At 41.9% G+C, this 19545-nt stretch overlaps 1 protein-coding gene across 12 annotated transcripts in view; it reads right to left on the bottom strand.

Annotated features, from left to right (window-relative positions):
* The window catches only part of UNC79 (unc-79 homolog, NALCN channel complex subunit), a 209653-nt gene that overhangs the window by 160092 nt on the left and 30016 nt on the right, over nt 1-19545 (bottom strand). For 8 of the 12 annotated variants that reach the window (XM_036013549.1, XM_036013517.1, XM_036013522.1 and 5 more), the window contains exons 2-4: nt 12300-12420; nt 5470-5774; nt 1882-2052 (exon numbers count right to left, since the gene is read on the bottom strand). In XM_036013549.1, the coding sequence (XP_035869442.1) occupies nt 1882-2052; nt 5470-5716 (418 nt within the window). In that variant the 5' untranslated portion in view covers nt 5717-5774; nt 12300-12420. Of the gene's footprint in view, nt 1-1881; nt 2053-5469; nt 5775-7246; nt 7265-12299; nt 12421-13169; nt 13288-19545 lie in introns of those variants that run through there. The other 4 variants (XM_036013560.1, XM_036013555.1, XM_036013541.1 and 1 more) reach the window with 3 other exon arrangements.

Genomic DNA, 19545 nt, shown 5'->3' with positions numbered 1-19545 from the left:
GATTATTAATGCCAGAAAATAACCTTAGGGATGGGAGGTGTCTTCCAAACCCTGCCTCTACAGTCCATGAAAGTGGAGTCTCGGAGACATTAGTGACTTGTTCATCCGTTACATGAACAACGAGTCACTCCCAAGTAAGCGCCAAAAGTCACACCTGTGTTGTAAACTCAGTTTACTGTTTTGTCCTCCTTAGTTGCCAGGGTTCACACATTCAAATAAGTTAGAATTTCAATGTGACTGCAAGGCATGTTTGGGGGTCCTCGTTTCTAATTAAGTAGAAATTAATCAAGAGTGAAGAAACAAACGGCCAACTGTCACAATGCATGATCAGGGTAACGTCAGAGACCTGATATATTCAATGCCTCTCCCAAAATTATTAACTTATTCCTAAAAATTAGACATACAGTGAATTGGGTTAATTATTACAAAGATGCAGACTCACCTGCTATTCTTTTTTTTAAGTCTAACAGTTAACACATTTATTTTTTAAATAGTTATCCAATTCCAAGGCTGTAGCCATAAGCAAGAACTTCTCAGTAAGGTTACATGGAACAAAAAAAGACAATGGCTAAATATTCTATTACTTGAATGGTATGATCAGTCTGCTCATTTTTTTCTGAATTGCTATATAATTTAGGCAGAAGTCAGACTCGCTGCTTAAAAGACATGAACACTACAGTTCCATAGCTAAAACTAAGCTTGATTGTTAAACACATAAATGTGGCTCAAAGATACATATCTTTATAGAGCAACAACCTTAATAAGATCATAAGTACATAACATTAAAATGGTGGAAAACAATCACTAGTAATGGGGTGTGACCAAAAAAAGTATTTTTATAGAACAAGAGTTGAGGGACGGAGAGAAGCGAACTCACACTCACTGAGCCCGAGGCACTGTGCTAGCACCTTACCAGTGTTCTGGGGCGATCAGCCTCTCAATTCCCACGGCAGTCCCGTGAGGCAACCATTGTTATTATTCTATCGATATTTTATAAGCAAGAAACGATAGGTTCGTCAACGTGCCTACGGTCACACGGCTAGTTGGTGGCAGAATTACGATTTGAATCAAGATCTATTTGAGCCCTCAACCCATAATCTTTTCAGATTATTCACTGAAACGTAGATTAATTCATAATCCATTTCTACAAAAAATGTGTTTGGAAGGTTTTGATCATAAAAGCCACAACCCAGTGATTATTCTCTTTGCCCTTGTGTCTAGAAAGTCTGAGAGTTAAGTCTAAAAAAGTGAAACGGAATTTAAAACAGTGCCATATTTCTAACAGTCCCTTGCCCCTGAGTCTCAAGCCTTAGCTTTCGTCAAAGTGTTTTGGTAAGTTTTGACTCACTTTATCACCATGACACCCCGGTGAGAGAAGCGGATGCTCCTGTCACTCTGCAGATGTTGTTTCTCCAGAGTGATCAGCTGAGCGACACCACACAGTGGATCACAGCTGGAGCTGAGCCTAGAATCTGCATATCCCGATCCCATCCATTGCCCTTCTCAGTACACCTCGCCGCCCCCAAATGCAAGCCGTAACAACTTCTATGTTTGAGGCAACACTCTCTCCACCATTTTTTTCTCAAGAGGAAAAAATACCATCATTCACACGCAGGAAATGTAGATCAAGCCTTGGCATGTTCATTCTTCCTACTACATAAGATCAAACTATGTGAATAAAGCAATTCTAAGGTATAATCATCTCCCATGTTCTGGGTTTTCACCATAATATTCACGCTGAAATGACTGGATTTAAATCATAGCATATATCCGCAGCAAGTGATTTCATTACAATCCTGGAAATCTACAGCCTCAAACAGCAAAAGCAATTTCCATTTGTGCAATATATAAAAATAATCTATTCGGTAAGACTGAACTTACATATAGCCATTGGTAGAAAAGATGTGCTAAGATATTCAATAATATCCTTGTGCAGAAACGGAGGGAAGGTAGCTAACGTTGATATCATCGTGTAGGGCAAAGTACTCAGAATATCGTCACTGAGAAAGGGCAGCAAACATGTGGTTGTATAAAATATCGACTGTCCAAGATCTACAAAAAAGAATTGAGGAATCAGTCACTGAATGTTTTGCCATGTAACAAAATACACTAAGTGTACAGTATTCTAAGTTTTTATGAACTGATTTAAGTTGTACGCAACTATTGCTTCCTTCCTATTAAGAATTCTGAAACCTACTACTCAGTGTCGGTACACTGAGGATACGACGTTTGCTCAATAAACGGCCAGTGAATGATTGCATTAGGAAACACAAACATCAATTGCGTGAGCTTTTCCTCAATACAGATCAACCTTTCACAACACTTAGTATTCATACTGCTCCTCGCTTTCATAAATTAGAAGCATTTCCATGGGATTAATGACTCCTGAAATCCCTCCAGCGTTCTTACCTCCGTTACATTTTACACAAGATAACTGTGGCACAGGGGTGTTAAATTATTTTCTCACTGGAAGTTTTAGAAAGTCACAGGCAGGACTGGAAATAAAACCAGGCTATTTCTGCTCCGTCCACCAAACCACAGTCTTCCTACATCTGGAGTCTCGGGCAACGCGGTCATTGGCATCTTCCAGCCCACTGGCAGATTCGGCACACGCCAAAGGAACGAAGCTGTGAACTGATGCTGCGTGACCTTGAGCACTGAGTTATCAATCATCACAGAAGAGCACGACACCTAATAATAATCTATCAACATTTTTAAATGGGGACGGAAACAGTACCTACCTCACACTTCATTAGAAGGATTGTTAGGAGGTTTAAATGAGATCAATGTAAAGTGTCTGACAGCACATAAGGGGTGCTCCACAAATATTAGCCATTTTACTACTACTAATATTGTTACTATTATTATTACCTGCACAATGAGTAAAAATAGAGAACATTGGAAAAAACGTAACTATTTAACTTCAGAATGCATATAGACCAAACCCATTGCAATGAACGTGCATTTCTGATATTTCTAGATCTCCCAATATATAGGTCATCAGCCGAAACTTGACAATGAGGACTTCGGTCATTTTCATATTCATTGTAAAACAAATGATCAGTCTTCCTCGTTTCGCAGTGGTACCTTCTTAGTGCTATTTTGTTGCCTAATGTTATTTCTGATTTTTATTAGAATTAATATGCCGTCTCACAAGCAATCAGCTGTCAACAGCAAGGATGTGGCCACACAGCACACTGGGGGGCAAGGGGCAGTCAATGTCTGGCTCCAATGGAAGAAACAAAACATCCACAGGTGGCTCACTAAGAATTAATGAGGCTGTGCACGCAAAGACAGCTCTGCCGCGTTCGAGCCTACTTACAAAACATTAGCGCAGAAACAGGCCTGAGAGCCCATCAGGAACATTCTTCATTTGGGAAGAATGGAAAAAGGCCTGAGGCCTGGAAAAAGGAACTGATTGTCCAGGATTTCCTAAGAGTTACTATCTGAACTGAGACAAAAATGTGGCTCTTCCAGGTACGATGCACTGCCCCTTGGGCAGACACAGCCTCCAGCCCCAGCGCAGTGGCTCCCAAACTTGGTGTACAAAAGTCACCCAGACAGCTAGTCCAAAATTCAGTGACTCTTATTTAGAAGTTCCGGCTTGGGGCCCAGAACTCCATAACCCAAGCTCCCCCAGGGCTTCCGTCAATCAGATCGCCTTAGGGAATCAACCCAGTATGATCTTTACCCTCTAGGTGTGGTTAGGGAGTTTCCCCCTATCTTCCAAGCTCTGTTATGCAGAACGAGAGCACAGTGTACACAGTGTACAGATCACAGTGAAAAATCACAAAATGGCTGTGAGTATAAAGGCAAAAATACAAATCATTCCCCCCACGCTGTCATGAATTCCACATTAATTGCAATTAAATGAGTTGTGAGTACCACACTGAATGCTTTTGTCTTAGTCAAGGAGATTTGAAGATAAAGAACAGCTGCCTTATCACAGCAACCCCACCCGGGACCAGGCAGGTCCGGGCCCCTCAGGGCAGGTAGTCACAAAGGAAAAGCTCTGACAGGTTCAGCACCCAGCAAGCTCACCACCCTGGCGGCTTTGTGTTCAGTCATCTCCTTTACCTTCTGAGCCGGGACAGGATCACAATAAAAGTGACTAGTCTTAAAGCAGCTACAAAATTACATGATAAGCAAATTTACAAATGTCTACATTTTTTTATATTCACTATACCACAGAATTCTAAATGTAAGCAAAAACAAATTCAATAACCACAATCTCATCGCTTTTATGAAAGTAGATTTAAAATATTTTTTTTCTATATTAAGAGCACATCTTACTAAATAAGCCATTAAGCATTCTCACTGGAGAGTTAAGCATAACTAAAAGGCAAAATAACCCCCGATCACCCACCCATTTCCCAAATTCCAATATTTCTGTACAGTGAAACTCGGGTTATCATCATCCTTCCAGAAACCGCATTCTCGGTGCTTTCACATCAAAACAACTGATGTTTTCAAAACTCATTTTCTCACTTGTTACTACTGTGGCAGTATAATTCCATACATTGCTCTCCTTTTTCTTCCTTAAAAAAGTTTATTAACTTTTTTTAAAGCTTGAAATTATAAAGCTCGGTTGTTGAACCAGTTTTGTCATTAAATTTGAAATATGCATTCACTGCCATAAGTGCATTTGATTCTTAAAAAAATAGTTTATTCTCTTTTCATACTGTATGGTTTTCTATTTGATCCACCCAAACGTAATATTGAATGGTTCAGCAATAGGTACTACTGTACTCCTTTTTATGGATTAGAAGAATTTGGTAAGCAAACAAGGTAATGAACTTGACCGAGGACACCCAGTAGAAAGGGGGAGAGGTAGGGAGCGTGCTCTCAGGCTTCCGTCCCGCAGCGCCACTGACACCGCGCGCTGCACGCCGTACACGTGGAGAGACGCTGTATCACTTGCCAACATTTTGTAATCAAATATTGTTACTTAAATTTGGGCCCGTTCTTAGAGATTTCTTTTTCATTTTCCTTTTTTTTTTGGGGGGGGGATTTCTTCTTATCTAATCTCCTGGGTTTCAAGATAGGAAAAAAAAGAATCCCAGAGAGATTTTGTGATTTGTCTGTCAAAAATCACAGACCTGTGATTTTGACCTGTTCTTCAAGCTCCGCCCCTAATACTGTCAGGGGGGAAATTTTTGAAGGCTTAGCTCCCAAATCATTTCAACAAGAGTCTGCATGAGAAGCAGTTCAGGGCAGAAGAGAGAAATTTCTGCTATAATCTTCCTCCTTTCCCCAGCCCATTCCCGCTTAATTCAGGCCCCACTTGGATAACATCCCTCTGGCCACAGAAGAGCGAAATGTTAGGACGGAAAACACCATAATTACGTGTCAGTGTAAGAAGGGCTTTACCCACACGAAGACCTTTCGAGCAATTTATTCCAATAACAATAGCCTCCGGCTTCCATAAACACATGTGTACATTTTCAAAGTTTTCAATCAAACGCTCACCGTGTTGGCCATGCTGTAGTAAAGGAACTAGATCCAGGAGAGTCACCAAAGTCACGTAGAGGCCTTGATAGTCCAAAGAAGGGTAGTCTGACAAGTGAGCATCACGACTTTGCAGGCCGCGTTCGGAGGGAGCATCTCGCAGGACGCTGTAAAGGAGGGAGCGAGTAACAGTAGGGTTGATGGAACTGACCTGCGGTCTTAGAGATGGGGTGAGTGGGAATGGCACAGGAAAAAGACACATGGTCATGGGCACTGTCAAATTGGAGGCATCTTGGTTTTCCTTCTTCCCTGTGCGGGACAAAATGCTGTTGGGGGGACAAAGAAAAAAAAGAGACAACAAAGACACAAAGAACAGCACATTACATTGAAATGACACTCTAAAACAAATAATAAAACACCAGATACATCCCACATAAGATGCAATGGCCATACCGGGAGCATCTACGAATCTAGTCCAAGTGCTCAGATACCAGTAACGCGAGGTTTCTTTGATGGAAGTTTGCATTGCATCTCATGTGTTATCTGGTTAGTAAGGAGCAAAATATATAAAAATGCATGTTTCAGTGCCAAACCCATGTTTCACAGTTTATCAGTCTGGTGAAGGAGACATTTCCCGGGAGGAAAAACAACAGGTTTGTCTGACATGTTTAGGGCTTTTCTTCTTAATTAAAAGGAGCTTTCAAAGCAGAGGACGTTTTCAGCAACAGAGTCTTAATCAGGTAAGCAAAAACTTGCAAAATATAGGTATGGCACTTGCAGAAACATGTTTTAGCAAAGAATAAACATGTGCGTTTATTAAGAAAGTCTTAAAAATCACATGTTTATTGCATCAAAATAATGTCTATATGTATATTATGATACTGTTTCATGACATTCTGTCAGTATCATTTGAGATAATGAAGTTTAAACAGGCATATGAATTTAGAAATAATACATATTTCTAAAATGTTAGCTAAACTACATTGGAAAAGCTGTAAAATAATATATATTAGATGGCCGTAGCGTATGTTTGTGAACTAATGATAATGGTTATTTATGTGTGTGTTTTTTTTTAATTTGGCATGTTGGGGAGGAAAGGTTTTATTGTATGAATACAAACAGTGGTTTACTAAATAGTTACCTTCAAAATTCTAAAGACTAAGCAAGCAGTATCTGTCATGTAGCTGCATATCATACAATAAGATCTCATATGTTACTGTTGCTACTTACATTATTACTCAACAAAACTCACTAAAAACTAGAGGAAAGATAATTTAGAAAGTTACAAAAAGTTTGATGGGAATAAAAATAAATTCTAAAAGAAACTGGCTTTCTTTTAGCCTTCATTTTTTAAACAAAAACCTTTTAGTAAAAGCAATAAAGCAGAAAAGCTATTATTTTAAAAACAGAAGAAAGGACTCCGTAGCCAAATGTTTAGGTTTTTTAAATGAGGTTATGCTATTTATCATTAAAAACAACAGCTATACATTATAATGATAATATCTGCTACGCTTATAACGTGCTTTTATATGTTAATCAGAATAGATAACAATTTATAAATGTTTCATTACATAAAAATAACCTGGTTTTACACTTAATCTATGTGTATCAAACATTACTAAAGTTCTTAGTTAATGATATTACATTTACAATTTTACAGTGGGGTGAAGAATTGGTTAGTGTCAAGCATGCTTGCTATTCCAAATTTACATTTACTTTTATATACTCGTAGTGCAAAATATATTACAATGTAAGAAAGGTGGCTACATGCTTTTTATTTTCTATGTGCCTAATTTACCTCGATTTCCTTTGTCTTCTGTTACCCAAAGTCCAGGGAAAAACAATTAATAATAATAAAAATAATTTCAGAATAGTTATGTAATACTTCTTAGCAATAAATAACTTAAGATTTAGTGTAAGTTTTTTTAACTTTTAAAGGGATTTAATTTACCTTTTTTGTGTGTGATGTATTTAACTTTGTCAGCTTATACTTCACAATGGGATAATATCAACATTCCAATTACCCCTGCCTGCCTACTTCTAACATAAATACCATCGGATTTTCCATCAGACTTTATACTTTGCTCATAGAATTCAATTACTCCTAAAAGTACCACCTCTGAATGTTATATTGTTGATGATAAGCCCAATCACAAAAAAAAACTATTTCAATCCCGTAGGATTCTATCCCACTGACAATGCCTTTAGATGGATATAAATCAGGAACACTATTTCCCAAATGTCAGCCCTAAATTAGCCGACCACCAGCATCTTTTCAGATTTACAAGATGTGGATCTTCGAGGAGTGATATGAAAAGACATTTTGCCATTGAGAATCAAATTTTCTGTTTATCATATATTAACGCTGTCCTTTGAGTACAGTGCTTTCGTGAGACTTTTCCTTGGTGGGGGAAATATAGCATATTACGTTTTCAAATATACATTAGTATTTCTCCAAAGTATGATGTAGTTTGACAAACACTAGCAAGCCAACTTTGGAGACTCCACTTTGATCCTCTCTCCCTTCCTGTACATGGGGGTTCCCCGATGGCAGCAACAACAGCTTCTCACATGCAGGGAGGGAAGCGTGTCGGCACTGAAATGACAGGACCCCTCTCTCACTGCCTTTAGGCTTAACGAGTGGTGAGGCTGAGAAAAAAAATGGCTGAAGATGAGTCACCCATGAAACCAGCTTTAAGTCACCATTCATGTTTGAATGTAAGGAAATGTTTTCATTTGTGGAAAAAACTTAAGAAGGGCTCATGAATCAATGTATAATGTATTGTGATTTTATGATGTTTTGTGAATTTTATTCAGAAAAAAAAAACTTATTTCCCCAACCAAACTGTCTAGCTTGGGAACCATAAAACCATCTTTCCCCGTTTGAAATTCATTCCCAGAAGTCTGTACATCCAACCAAACGGAAAATTAACAATGCCTTGCTCAGAAGAGTTTGACCCAGCGGGCAACCTTTCACCTTTCCTTCTCCCTCCTGAGATCCTCTTTATCAAGCATTTGCTTTCCCACGTCAGGGAGAAATCGAGAGAAGATCTCTGTGGGTGTTGGTGAAGATGAGAAGTTGCCCCAAGGTATTTATAGCACAGAAAATCAATACATAAAATAAACTTGCTGTAAAATTATAAATGTTGAGTTGAATGTATGCACTAAACAAAATGTCCTTGATCATGCTGTGTCTAAAGCTACTCTGTGGACCTCAAATCAATAATTTGAAGGCCTCAAATTATAATGCAATGAAGAGTACTGAATTGAGGCTAGAACCCCATATAAAAACATATTAAACTTTTCTAAGGAGTTAGCAGCAAGGAGCTTTCCCCAAACTTGTTGATTTTTAAAAAGATGTCACATGCTAGCAGCCCGAGCGGCAGAAGAGAGATGTGGGGGAAGGTTCTCAAAGAATGTTTGCCATAGAGAGACTGGGAACCTCTAAGTGTTCGGCCAGGTAAAAGGCAAGATCCTCAAGGAAGAATGCAGATGTTTAAAACAGGGCCCCAGAATGCTTCCAGCACAAATGGACAGACACTGAGGGGGGAACTGGACTAGATGAACTTCATAATTGCTTCTAATAGCGAAAGCAAAAACAAAAAACTAAACCCTGTGGTTGTATGCAAACTGTGCATCCATTCCTACACTGAGGTTCCTACTAAATTAAAATGAGTACAACTCGGCCTTCAGATGAAATTCTACCCGGACCCCCAGGTCACTGCTAGATGAAGTAAATGCTCTGAAAGGGTTCCCGCAATAGATGAAATCTGACCTAAAGTCAGTTCAATTCCACAAGGGCGAGCGAACCGAGTAACACACAGGACTCACCTTCCACCAACCCGGAGTTTTGTTAGGGAAGCTCCCTGAACTCTAACATGAGTCTGATTATGAGCTAAGTGGGTGCACGTGCACTACGCAACTTCTGATCTAGTCAATTATGCTAAATATCATCTCTCCTCTCCTGAGCATTAAATTAATTGGAGTTAAACAGCTAGGATAATCTCTTACTTTGGAAATACATACACAACTCTACCGAAATCGATGAGAGCTATGTGCATGCATGGATGCCAGGGGATTATTACCCTAAACCTGCAGTTCTTACTCAGATGAAGCTACTGGTACTTCAGGTTGCATATTTTAACCAAAATAATATAATTTTAACATCTTTGAGAATACCCAAAGAGAAAGACAGAGGGTTACTCTGTGAAAATTAACCTCTATTCTGTGTTCTCCTTTCCTTCCCAGAGTCTCAATTTTGAAAGCAAAAAGTGCTTCCGAATGTAAAAATTATGTAAAATGCTATGACTGTCTAACCACTATGCCGGACACCTGAAACTAATACAAAATAATATTGAAGGTAAACTGAATTAAAAATAAATTTTTATTATATAAAATGCAAAAAAGGAACCATCTGGTTTGTAAGTAAAACATCTTACTGTCAATAATCTTAGACATCAAATACCTACACCATCGTATTGTCTTGAACTTTCTAATAGCATAAATAAAATAAAGAAATACAAACACGATAGCTAGGGATGTATACACCAACAGTGAAAGTGATCATAACTTAGTCCAATATATAGGACAATAGTTGTCAGTTCTGTATTTCCAGTAAACAAGAAATGAAAGCATTTGTTTGTTTGTTTGTTTAAGTAGAGGTAGGGAAAAAGAAGAAAGAAAACGCATTGGGTTCAGCCCAAAAGTTGAAGCTGGAAGTACTAAAGTCCAACCCCTGGCCGATGACATACCCCACACCTGTGTCCCTTCCTTTCTCGAATGTCACGTGTGTGGGTGTGCACGCATGTGTGCAGCAGGCTGTCAACCCTGCTCTGACTTGCTATCCGCAATGAAATGCTTGAGACGGAGATAGACCTAAAACATCTGGAAGTTGAAATACCGTCCACATCACCTCCGGCACAGCTCAGTCTAACATCCAAAAACATGGTAAGTCTCTGCACTAAACACTCCCTTTCTTACCTCAGTCTCAGAGACAACCCAGACTACTCTACAGACTCATAATGGATGCCAGCACCCCCAAAAGCCAAACCGAGTTGTCACTAACAGAAGTGTCCCCATGTTACGATAAGTAGCAGTACTAAGGAGAAGCAGGATAGCACAATTGTTGAGAGCGTGCACGGTGGATTAGGAGCACCAGTGTCAAATCCTGGCTCTGGCACTCACTAGATATCACCTCTGAGTACTTTAACCACCCTATACTTTAGTTTCATGATTTGTAAAATGGGTACAATAGTTGAGATGACACACATAACTACTATTATTATACAATAATAGTATGACCACCAGTAGCAGCCATGGATGTCTCCCTTTAAAATGGACTCGGCTCAACTACACCTAATCTTCTCCAACAGCCACTTGAACAAAACGACCTTAACACCAGTTTCACCATTAAAACACTATCCCTGTGGTCATATTCTGATGACCCGTTGCTCAAGGAAATGGAAGCTTCGTCGTGTCTTGTAAACGTGACGCCAGCACCCTAAATCTCTGAACTTTCTGGCGCAATGACTCCAACCTCAGCAGTAAGCTTCCAAGTGCCAACGAGGACGTCAGTTTCTGTACAGACAGAACTCAAGATGCGCTCCCTACGGAAAGGTGCCTCCAATTGGACAACTCTTGGAACTTGCCATAAAGGAAAGTGTTTGCCTTTGAGGAAACTGACCTCAAAGACAAAAGGAGAATTCAAGAGAGCAGAATCAGATGCCTTGGAGTATGAACTTATCTGATTATTACTACGAAAGCTGAGCTAATTATTCCACTGTAATATGAAGAGTAGGGCAATACCCTCTAACCAGGTCCTAAACTTACTCTGCAAGTATGGAATCTGTGAACCTGACAAACAGAATCGCTTTCATACAGAACAGGGACACTGAGGGCTCTATGAAGAGCAGACATTCTACAGAGTAAGAAGGAAGAGCGAGCAGGACTGCGGAAGACGAGTGCGGGACGGGACTGCAGGGAGCTCCCTCCCGCGGAGTGTTCGGGCCGCACACGCGGAGCCTGCGACCGACCGACCGCAGCAAGCCCCAGGGCAAACACGCCCGTCCGAACTGGTGTTCTTTCCCCTCCTAATTCCTATCCTACAGGACTTTCGTTGTTACATAACTAAAAAGAAAAAAAAACAGTAGCAAGTCAAGTTTATGTGTTTCCTGAATCAGATCTGGAGTGAGAAAATCATGGTGATGGGAGAGGCTAAGCCTTAGAACTTAATGGAAAGTGTGCCTCTCACTCTTGGATGTTACTCCCCAAACAACTAACTAAGCTCGCCTTTGCTCGTTTTCCCTGATGAGAGCTGTAGGGCAGACGGGCCCTACGCCCTCTGGTGCAGGCGGACAACACTTGTTTCTGTTGTCTGGCCCTCCAGAGAGTGTCCGTATTAATTGTGCAGCACGTTGAACACTTGAAGTGTTGCACAGATTAAACATAATTCTTATTACCATATATTATACTTCAAGGAATACAAAATACTACTGATAAACCTAAATTGCTACGTAATTCTGATTTTAAGACTGGAAGTGCTTCCTATCCTTAATTTTAGCGACATAGGTTCTCCTTTTAATCCCCCTCTATGTTTCTGCCAGACATACAACTTTTCTCGCTGTATGAAGCGCTTGATGAGACAGCCACCTGAGGACAGCAGGCAGTAGCCAGGCGGCCCGTGATCTGATCTGCTATATACACCCCGAGAACCTGAGTCCACACTCTTCTGGCAGGGCACTCGAGAACGGGAGGCCCTCCAAAACGTTCAGTGCAGTCAAAATTTAGATCCCAATCCACTCAACAGTCCTACCTAATAGTTCTTTCAAAGTAGAGGACAGTTTAAAGCTTACCTTAACAAGGTCTGAGAAAAGTATTTCAGGGTGTTTGCAATATCTGTTCCTGAAGGTACAGGGTAAATGTTGTGGAGAACCCGGTTATGATATTCCTGTAAGTACCGGATCTTGGAAGCAACTAGATAGAAGCAAAAAAAAAAAAAAAAAAAAAGAACGAGAAGAAAAAGGAGAATCATCTTGTACTATGTAGTAAGTATACAGTATTTTTTTTAATGATCTGATACAGGAATTGAATCGATATTTAAGGAAAATATGTAAATTTTTACTGGAATTCCGTGACAGAAACAGTTACAAAAGAGCTTTAATTTTTTATCATTGTATGCAGCACACAAGACTATTTTAGTTATCTGGTTTAATATCCTTTTCACAAATTACCAATTGCTTTTTTTAATCACTAAGAAAGGCAGTACACTGAATCATTTTATAATCACCCACAAGTTAGCTTATTTTTAGCAAAACAATAATAGATATAAATCTCTGCCATGAGAGAATTATATTTAATATTACTTAACTAAAACTGAAGGAGAAAACTCGAAGGTCTTTCCATAACACTCTCGAAACCCTAAGATAAAGGCAGTCACTGCACAATGGCATCCGCTGAAACCAGGCTTTTAACTTAGTAAATGATCACAAAAGCGTGCTTAGCAAATGTGTCAACTGAGAGAATATTAAGAATAGATTGACTTAGTATTAAAAGAGAACGCAGTGATTGGGCGGTAATAAAAAGATTTAAAAAATGAATGCAACATTTTTCTTCCAAGACATTTCAGGAATTAGGAGACTTCCTAAGCTTTCTGATCTGGGCTGCCCAGATCTTTTCCAAGTTCAGGAGGGACGAAGTGGGCTTATTCACCCTCCTAGACCTACCTGGAGTCGCCAGTATCGTCCATATTCCTGACCTGACCCTTGACCTGGCTGCAGTGAATGGCCCAGTTCTAGTCACTCCTCTTTGCACATCCCAAGGGGCCGTGACGGTCAACGCGTCTCAGGTCTCCTCTTGCACGGAGCTCTCAACACTGTCCACTTGTCCTTTCAATCTCTGAGGCTACCGAAGGAGCCTTTCCGGGGGAATGGCTCCCTGCTAGCAGTTAACAGAAGACATGTCAAGTCCTGGAGAAACGAGGCTGTGCTGCCCCCAACGGCCCCTGGAAACAGGCTCCTGGACACACTCTAACTGAAACTCTGGCTTCAGCACCTTAAAAAATGTCCAAGATGCTTTCGACAGGCAGGGACATAGACTCACAGAACGATGGACTACCAGAACTGGGAGGGCCTTAAAGACCTTTTCCATTTCACTTTAAAGATGGGGAAAGGAGGCACATTGGGCCAGTGGAAGGGCGAGGCTAGCGCTCACAAGCCCTGACGCCCATCCGGTCCTCTTCGCGCTGCGACACACTCCACAATAAGACTCTGCCGCGTGGTCCAAATGCGGGAGTGGGTGTCCGTGGCATGACCCCAAAGCAACTTTCCACTGTTACTAAGTTGTTCACTGATTCTGAATCCCACATATACCATTTATCAGATGTCCTTTCTCTCTCTCTCTGACTACCTACGCGTTTCCACAGTATGATTAGTATTTTCCACAGAAATACATCTAGATTGCAGATAATAATATCTTGAGCGTGTATGGCACATCACCTCTGAAGAAGACAAGTTTATATCCACCGTCTCAATTAGTCTCATAAGGCTCTGGTTGTAAATCATTTTTTTTTCCTGAGATAAGGTCAAAATAAGGGATACTTGAAAATGTTTCCATGACATACTCTACAAAAATCCATTTTCTTCTGGGCATTTTTGATCTGCTGTTCGTCCCCTTTTGTAAAACCACATTATAGGGAACCCCCCCCCCCGTGAACGCACAGTTTCGGCCCCAAATGTTTGAGATAACGTGCGAGGCCAGCATATGCCTTCTGCTCACCCGGCATCGCAGTAATGTTCTGTTACTGTGACTTTTCTCAGCCTTTCCCATCCAGCGGGTTTCTCGTGAGTATTCCAGGAAAACCGTTCATCATGCCACCACCCGAGAAAGGGTGTTGATAGGTTGTGGACAATAAGCTCAGAGGAAGAGAAGAGCCGTAGATCTTCCAACTTGACGCTTGCTCATAATTCAAGCGCTGCAGAACTGTCCCTACACCCTGAGAGCAGGCAGTCAGGAGTGTCTGTGACATAAATGAATGTTCCTCTCCTAGTTCTGTGTGTTAAAATGCAGCGATGTCTATGCTCAGCGGGTGCCCAAACACGCAGGGCAGAGCCGAACAAGAGTCATTTCCTTCTTTGAGATCTTTTAATATTGTACAAACGTCACATTGTATGGTTTTTGTTTACTTACCTGTTTATTTCCCCATACCGGGTTATGAATGTATTGAAGGCAGAAACTACGTCTTACTTGTACCTCTATCCCGTGCCTGGCACTTAGTAGGCACTCGATACATTTGTGGGATAGTAGGCACTCGACACATTTGTGGGATAGTAGGCACTCGATACATTTGTGGGGTAAGGGAACGCATGAATTATTGCTGTAATGACAATACTTATCACTGGGAGGTTTTTTGCACAATGTACACCTCTGTCTCCCACACTAGACCGTCCACTCTTTCTATTCCCAGTGCCAGACATCCAGCAGGTGCTCAGTAAATCACGGATGCGTGAAGATGGGAAAAAAGAAGAAAGAAGGGGGGTGAGAAAGAAGAACAAAGAGAGTGGTGAGAATCATGAAAGACAGTTCGTAGAACCAGTTGGAAAAATGTTCGAGCTCATCTCTGCACTGGCGAATGCAACGAAGTCATAGATTTATGTCCCTTTCATGCAGCTGCTTGAGAACAGCCAGAAAGGTCCCTGACGTATAGTGATATTACAACCGTGCTGAGGCTGCGACGAAACCTCAGTTCCATTTCAGCGTCGCACAGAAGAGAGCGTCACTTGGTCACTAAGCCCGTGTGAGCGCCGGCAGCCTCGTCACAGGGCAGAGCTTATTTGGACTCCAACCCTATACCTGAATATTGCTGCGGAAACTCAGATAACTGGGCTGCATGGATATAAACAAGATATCTCCAGCCTCAACTGACCTTGAGGCAGTCACTGTCTCATCCCTCTGCACACTCTTGGAAACTCCTTTTCCTTATACTTGAAGAAAACAGAAGCCATCTGGTATGCACGGAATGCCCCCCACCCAAAACCCATGTATTGAAGTTCCAGTCTCAAAACGTGACTACATTGGAGATGAGTTCTCTAAAGGGGGAATAAGTTAAAACGAGGCCCTTAGAGAGGCTCTAACACAGTCTGACTGCTGTCCTTGTTTTTTTTTAAAGAAAGATATCTGGACACAGAGGAGACGCCAGGGAAGCACATGAAGAGAGAAAAGGCCGTGCACAAGCCCAGGAGACAGGCCTCAGGAGGAGCCAGACCTGCCAACACCTTGATCTTGGACTTCGGGCCTCCAGGATGGTGAGAAAATTAATTTCTGCTATTTATGCCACCCGGTCAGGGGTGCTTTGTCATGGCAGCTCTAGCAAAGTGACAAGTACACCGCCACAGGAGAAATCCTAGTAAGACAGCAAGGAGCAGCTGAGAGTCTGAGCTCCAAGATCAAACAGTTCTGGATGAAGACTTTGGCCCTATCTCCCCTTCGCCCCAGTTTCCTCATCTGTAAAATGAGGATAATCATACCAACTTCATGGGGCTGTCGTGAAGAAGAAATCCCTTGCTGTACCAATCACTCAGCACACTACCCAGTACATGCTCAACATCTATGAAAAATCAAAAGCCGACCTGCACTGCCTCCTGCCTTTTCCTAACGAACATCCATCAGGGGTCCCCCTACACATTTCCACAAGCATGCAAATCATGCGTGTGAAAGGGAAACCAAAACCACCTCCCGTCTAACCTGAAGCGCCCCTCCAGCCACTGGTCTCTCCGTCCAGTCCAGTCCGGCTTCCTTCTGCCTCCGCGCTGAAGCCGCTCTTTCTGTCAACGTCTAGAGCCGGGCTGTCAAACTCCTTCTCACCAGGGGGCCACGTCAGCCTTGAGGTTGCCTTCAAAGGGCCGAAATCATTTTAGGACTGTATACATGTCACTACTCCTTAACTGTTAAGGAACTGAAATTACATTCAGCCCCTTGAAGGCAACTGCGAGGCTCCTGCGGCCCCCCCACCCCACCCCGGTGAAAAGGAGTTTGACAGCCCTGCTCTAGAGTCCCTTGTTGCTGAACCCAACGGACCCTTCCCAGTCATCCTGGAAACTCGCCCGTTGGCGTCCCTAACACCGAGTTCTCCTCATCTTCCCCCCACCTCCCTAGACGATGCCTCTCTAGTGCTTTGCCATTTCCCCCATTACTTGATACTTAAATGTTGGAATTCCTCAGGGTTCTGCCCTAGACCCCGCATTTGTCTCCATATCCTCCCCACAGTGGATCCCACCCACCCACAGGGTTCTCGCACCAGCTTCGCCAACTGCTCTTAAATGTGCATCTCCAGCCCTGGCTGGCATAGCTCAGTGGATTGAGCGGGGGCTGCGAACCAAAGCATCACAGGTTTGATTCCCAGTCAGGGCACATGCCTGGGTTGCAGGCCACGGCCCCCAGCAACCGCACATTGATGTTTCTCTCTCTCTCTCTCTCTTTCTCCCTCCCTTCCCTCTCTAAAAATAAATAAATAAAATCTTTTAAAAAATTAGGCATTCCAAATTCTTTCATAGATATTACTCTTGAGATTATCTATTAAAAAAAATGTGCATCTCCACCCCAGGTGTGCAGCTCCTCTGAGTAACAGGCCTCATCCATTCGGTTTCTCCACTGGAAATCTCAGAGATATCACAAGGAAACATGTTTGACACCTCACTCCCCGACCTACACAATTCCACAAGTCACTCCGACAAGTGTTCTAAAAGTCATCCTCGACAGCACCTAGTCCTTCTCCCTCACCCCCTTCATCCAATCTGTCACTAAGTCCCATCAGTGCTCCCAACAAAGCCTACCCCCAAACCGTCTTCCAGGCTTTATCTCCACAGACGTCACTGGGCGTCGCCGTCTCCTGATGGACTGTCAGAGCCTCTGCCATCCAAGTACTAACCAGGCCCAGCCCTGTAATTGTCAAAGCCTCTGAGCCGTCTTCCTGGCTCCCTCTTGCCTCCCTCCAGTCCTTTCCACTCAAAAGAACCAAATGGCTCTTTTAAAAATATAAACACTTTCTTTCACCCTGACTGGTGGAGCTCAGTGGGTTGAGCATTGTCCCCCAAAGCAAAAGGTCACCAGTTCAATTCACGGTCAAAGCACATGCCTGGGTTGTGGGCCAGGTCCCTGGTCAGGGCACATGAGAAAGGCAACCAATCAATGTTTCTGTTACACATTGATGTTTCCCTCCTTCTCTTTCTCTCTCCCTTCCCCTCTCTCTAAAAAGAAATAAATACCCCTGGTGTAGCTCAGTGGATTGAGCGCGGGCTGCAAACCAAAGTGTCGCAGGTTCAATTCCCAGTCAGGGAGGGTACATGCCTGGGTTGCAAGCCACGGCCCCCAACAACCGCACATTGATATCTCTCTCTCTCTCTCTCTCTCTCTCTCTCTCTCTTTCTCCCTCCATTCCCTCTCTAAAAATAAATAAATAAAATCTTTAAAAAAAGAAAGAAAATCATATATATAGAGATATACACACACACAAAAAAATATATTTTCATGTAAATCCATCAGTGGTTGCCCATTGCCCTCAATAAAATCCAAAATCCGTTAACAGAGTTCCTCCCTGCCTTCCAACCTCATGTTCTACCACTAGAGCCAGACTCACTGGCTCTTGCCCCAGTTTTTTAAACACACAAAAAGACTGTTGTTGTTGTTGTTGATGTTGTTGTTTTGCCTGAAAACCTCTCTATGTACTTGCCCCTTTCCTGGAATGCTCCTCCCGTCGCACTGTACCTGGGTAACTCCCACTCACCCTTCAAGGCTGACTGCAAATGTCACCTCCCCCCAGAGGCCTTTGCCGACTTCCCTGTCTAACTCGGTGCCCTGACCTCCACCCACACTTTTCTGTTTTTAAATATCCTGTTTTGTTTTGTTCACAGGAGCTGGCACCGTTGTTAAGCACATACTTCTTCGGGTGACTGTGGACTCTCTCCCGCAAACGGACAGCAGTCCCCAGAAGCTACGTCTTGCTCATCCTTCCATCGGCCCCACGACCCGTGGGCGCGGGGTTTCCTGGGTCCTAGCAAGGATGAAGGAGGAGAGATGGGAAGAGTGGGTTCAGGCCGTGGCTAAACTTTGTTTCTTTATGAAAATAGCCAAGAAAACCAGCTGTTAAAGCCGTGATGAAAATGAGGGAAACACGAAGGGGGGAGTGAGAGAAAGGGCAGGTTTTTACCCAGGCACACACGAGTGTGACCTCCACACGCTGCTACTTCGCTACGCATCCTGTCTCCTCCGTGTCCTCAAAGCTTTGCTCCGTTTTGAGAGAAAAAGCTAGAAAATTCAGTCATTCATTTGAGCCACATATAAAAAAGTACTTTAACAAAGTTGGAATCATAGAATGCAGAAATTTTACATGGTTTTTTCTTTCCATCTTGAGCATTTCCCTATGCCACTCAATATTTTTAAGAGCAACATCATTCCTAATTTTTATTTTTTAATATTTATTCATTCCTAATTTTTAATATTTAATTATTTATGTTCGTTACCACAAAAGTAAAAAATTCACGTAAGCACAAAGAACTCACTCTTCAGAGACAACCACACTGGCGTGTTAGCCTTCTAGAAAACTCCCCCTGCATAAATATATATATTTATAAAAGTGGGATTTCACTGTATGTAGTATTAGAATCTGCTTTCCTCACTTTCTGTATCAGAAATACGCTTGCGCATCATCATTGTAATGGTTTTATAATTTTCCTTTATGTGCATGAATCGTAATTTATTTCATCAATCACCTATCTGTGAAATCTGGGGTTACTTTTGACGATTCGACTCAATATGGCAAAAAATATCCTTTTAAATATGTGCATGTATCTTTAGTGACCTCCTTAGGGTAAGATTTGAATTGTGGAATTGCTGAGTCAAATGGGAAATACTCATTTTAAAGCTTTTGGTAAGAACTGAGACACTTCCCTTCAGAAACACAGCATCCCTTTCCACACTACTGATAATACTCTGGTTTCTCTTCGGAGCATATAAATCTTTCGTCTTTTACATACTCCTAATATGTAGGAATCATAATGTTTATTGAATGTCCACTATTTATCAGGTGCTCTATAGACATTATTTTTA

This window comes from Phyllostomus discolor, chromosome 1, assembly GCF_004126475.2.
Source record: "Phyllostomus discolor isolate MPI-MPIP mPhyDis1 chromosome 1, mPhyDis1.pri.v3, whole genome shotgun sequence".
Lineage (NCBI taxonomy): Eukaryota > Metazoa > Chordata > Mammalia > Chiroptera > Phyllostomidae > Phyllostomus > Phyllostomus discolor.
This window is presented reverse-complemented; position numbering and strand designations above follow the sequence as displayed.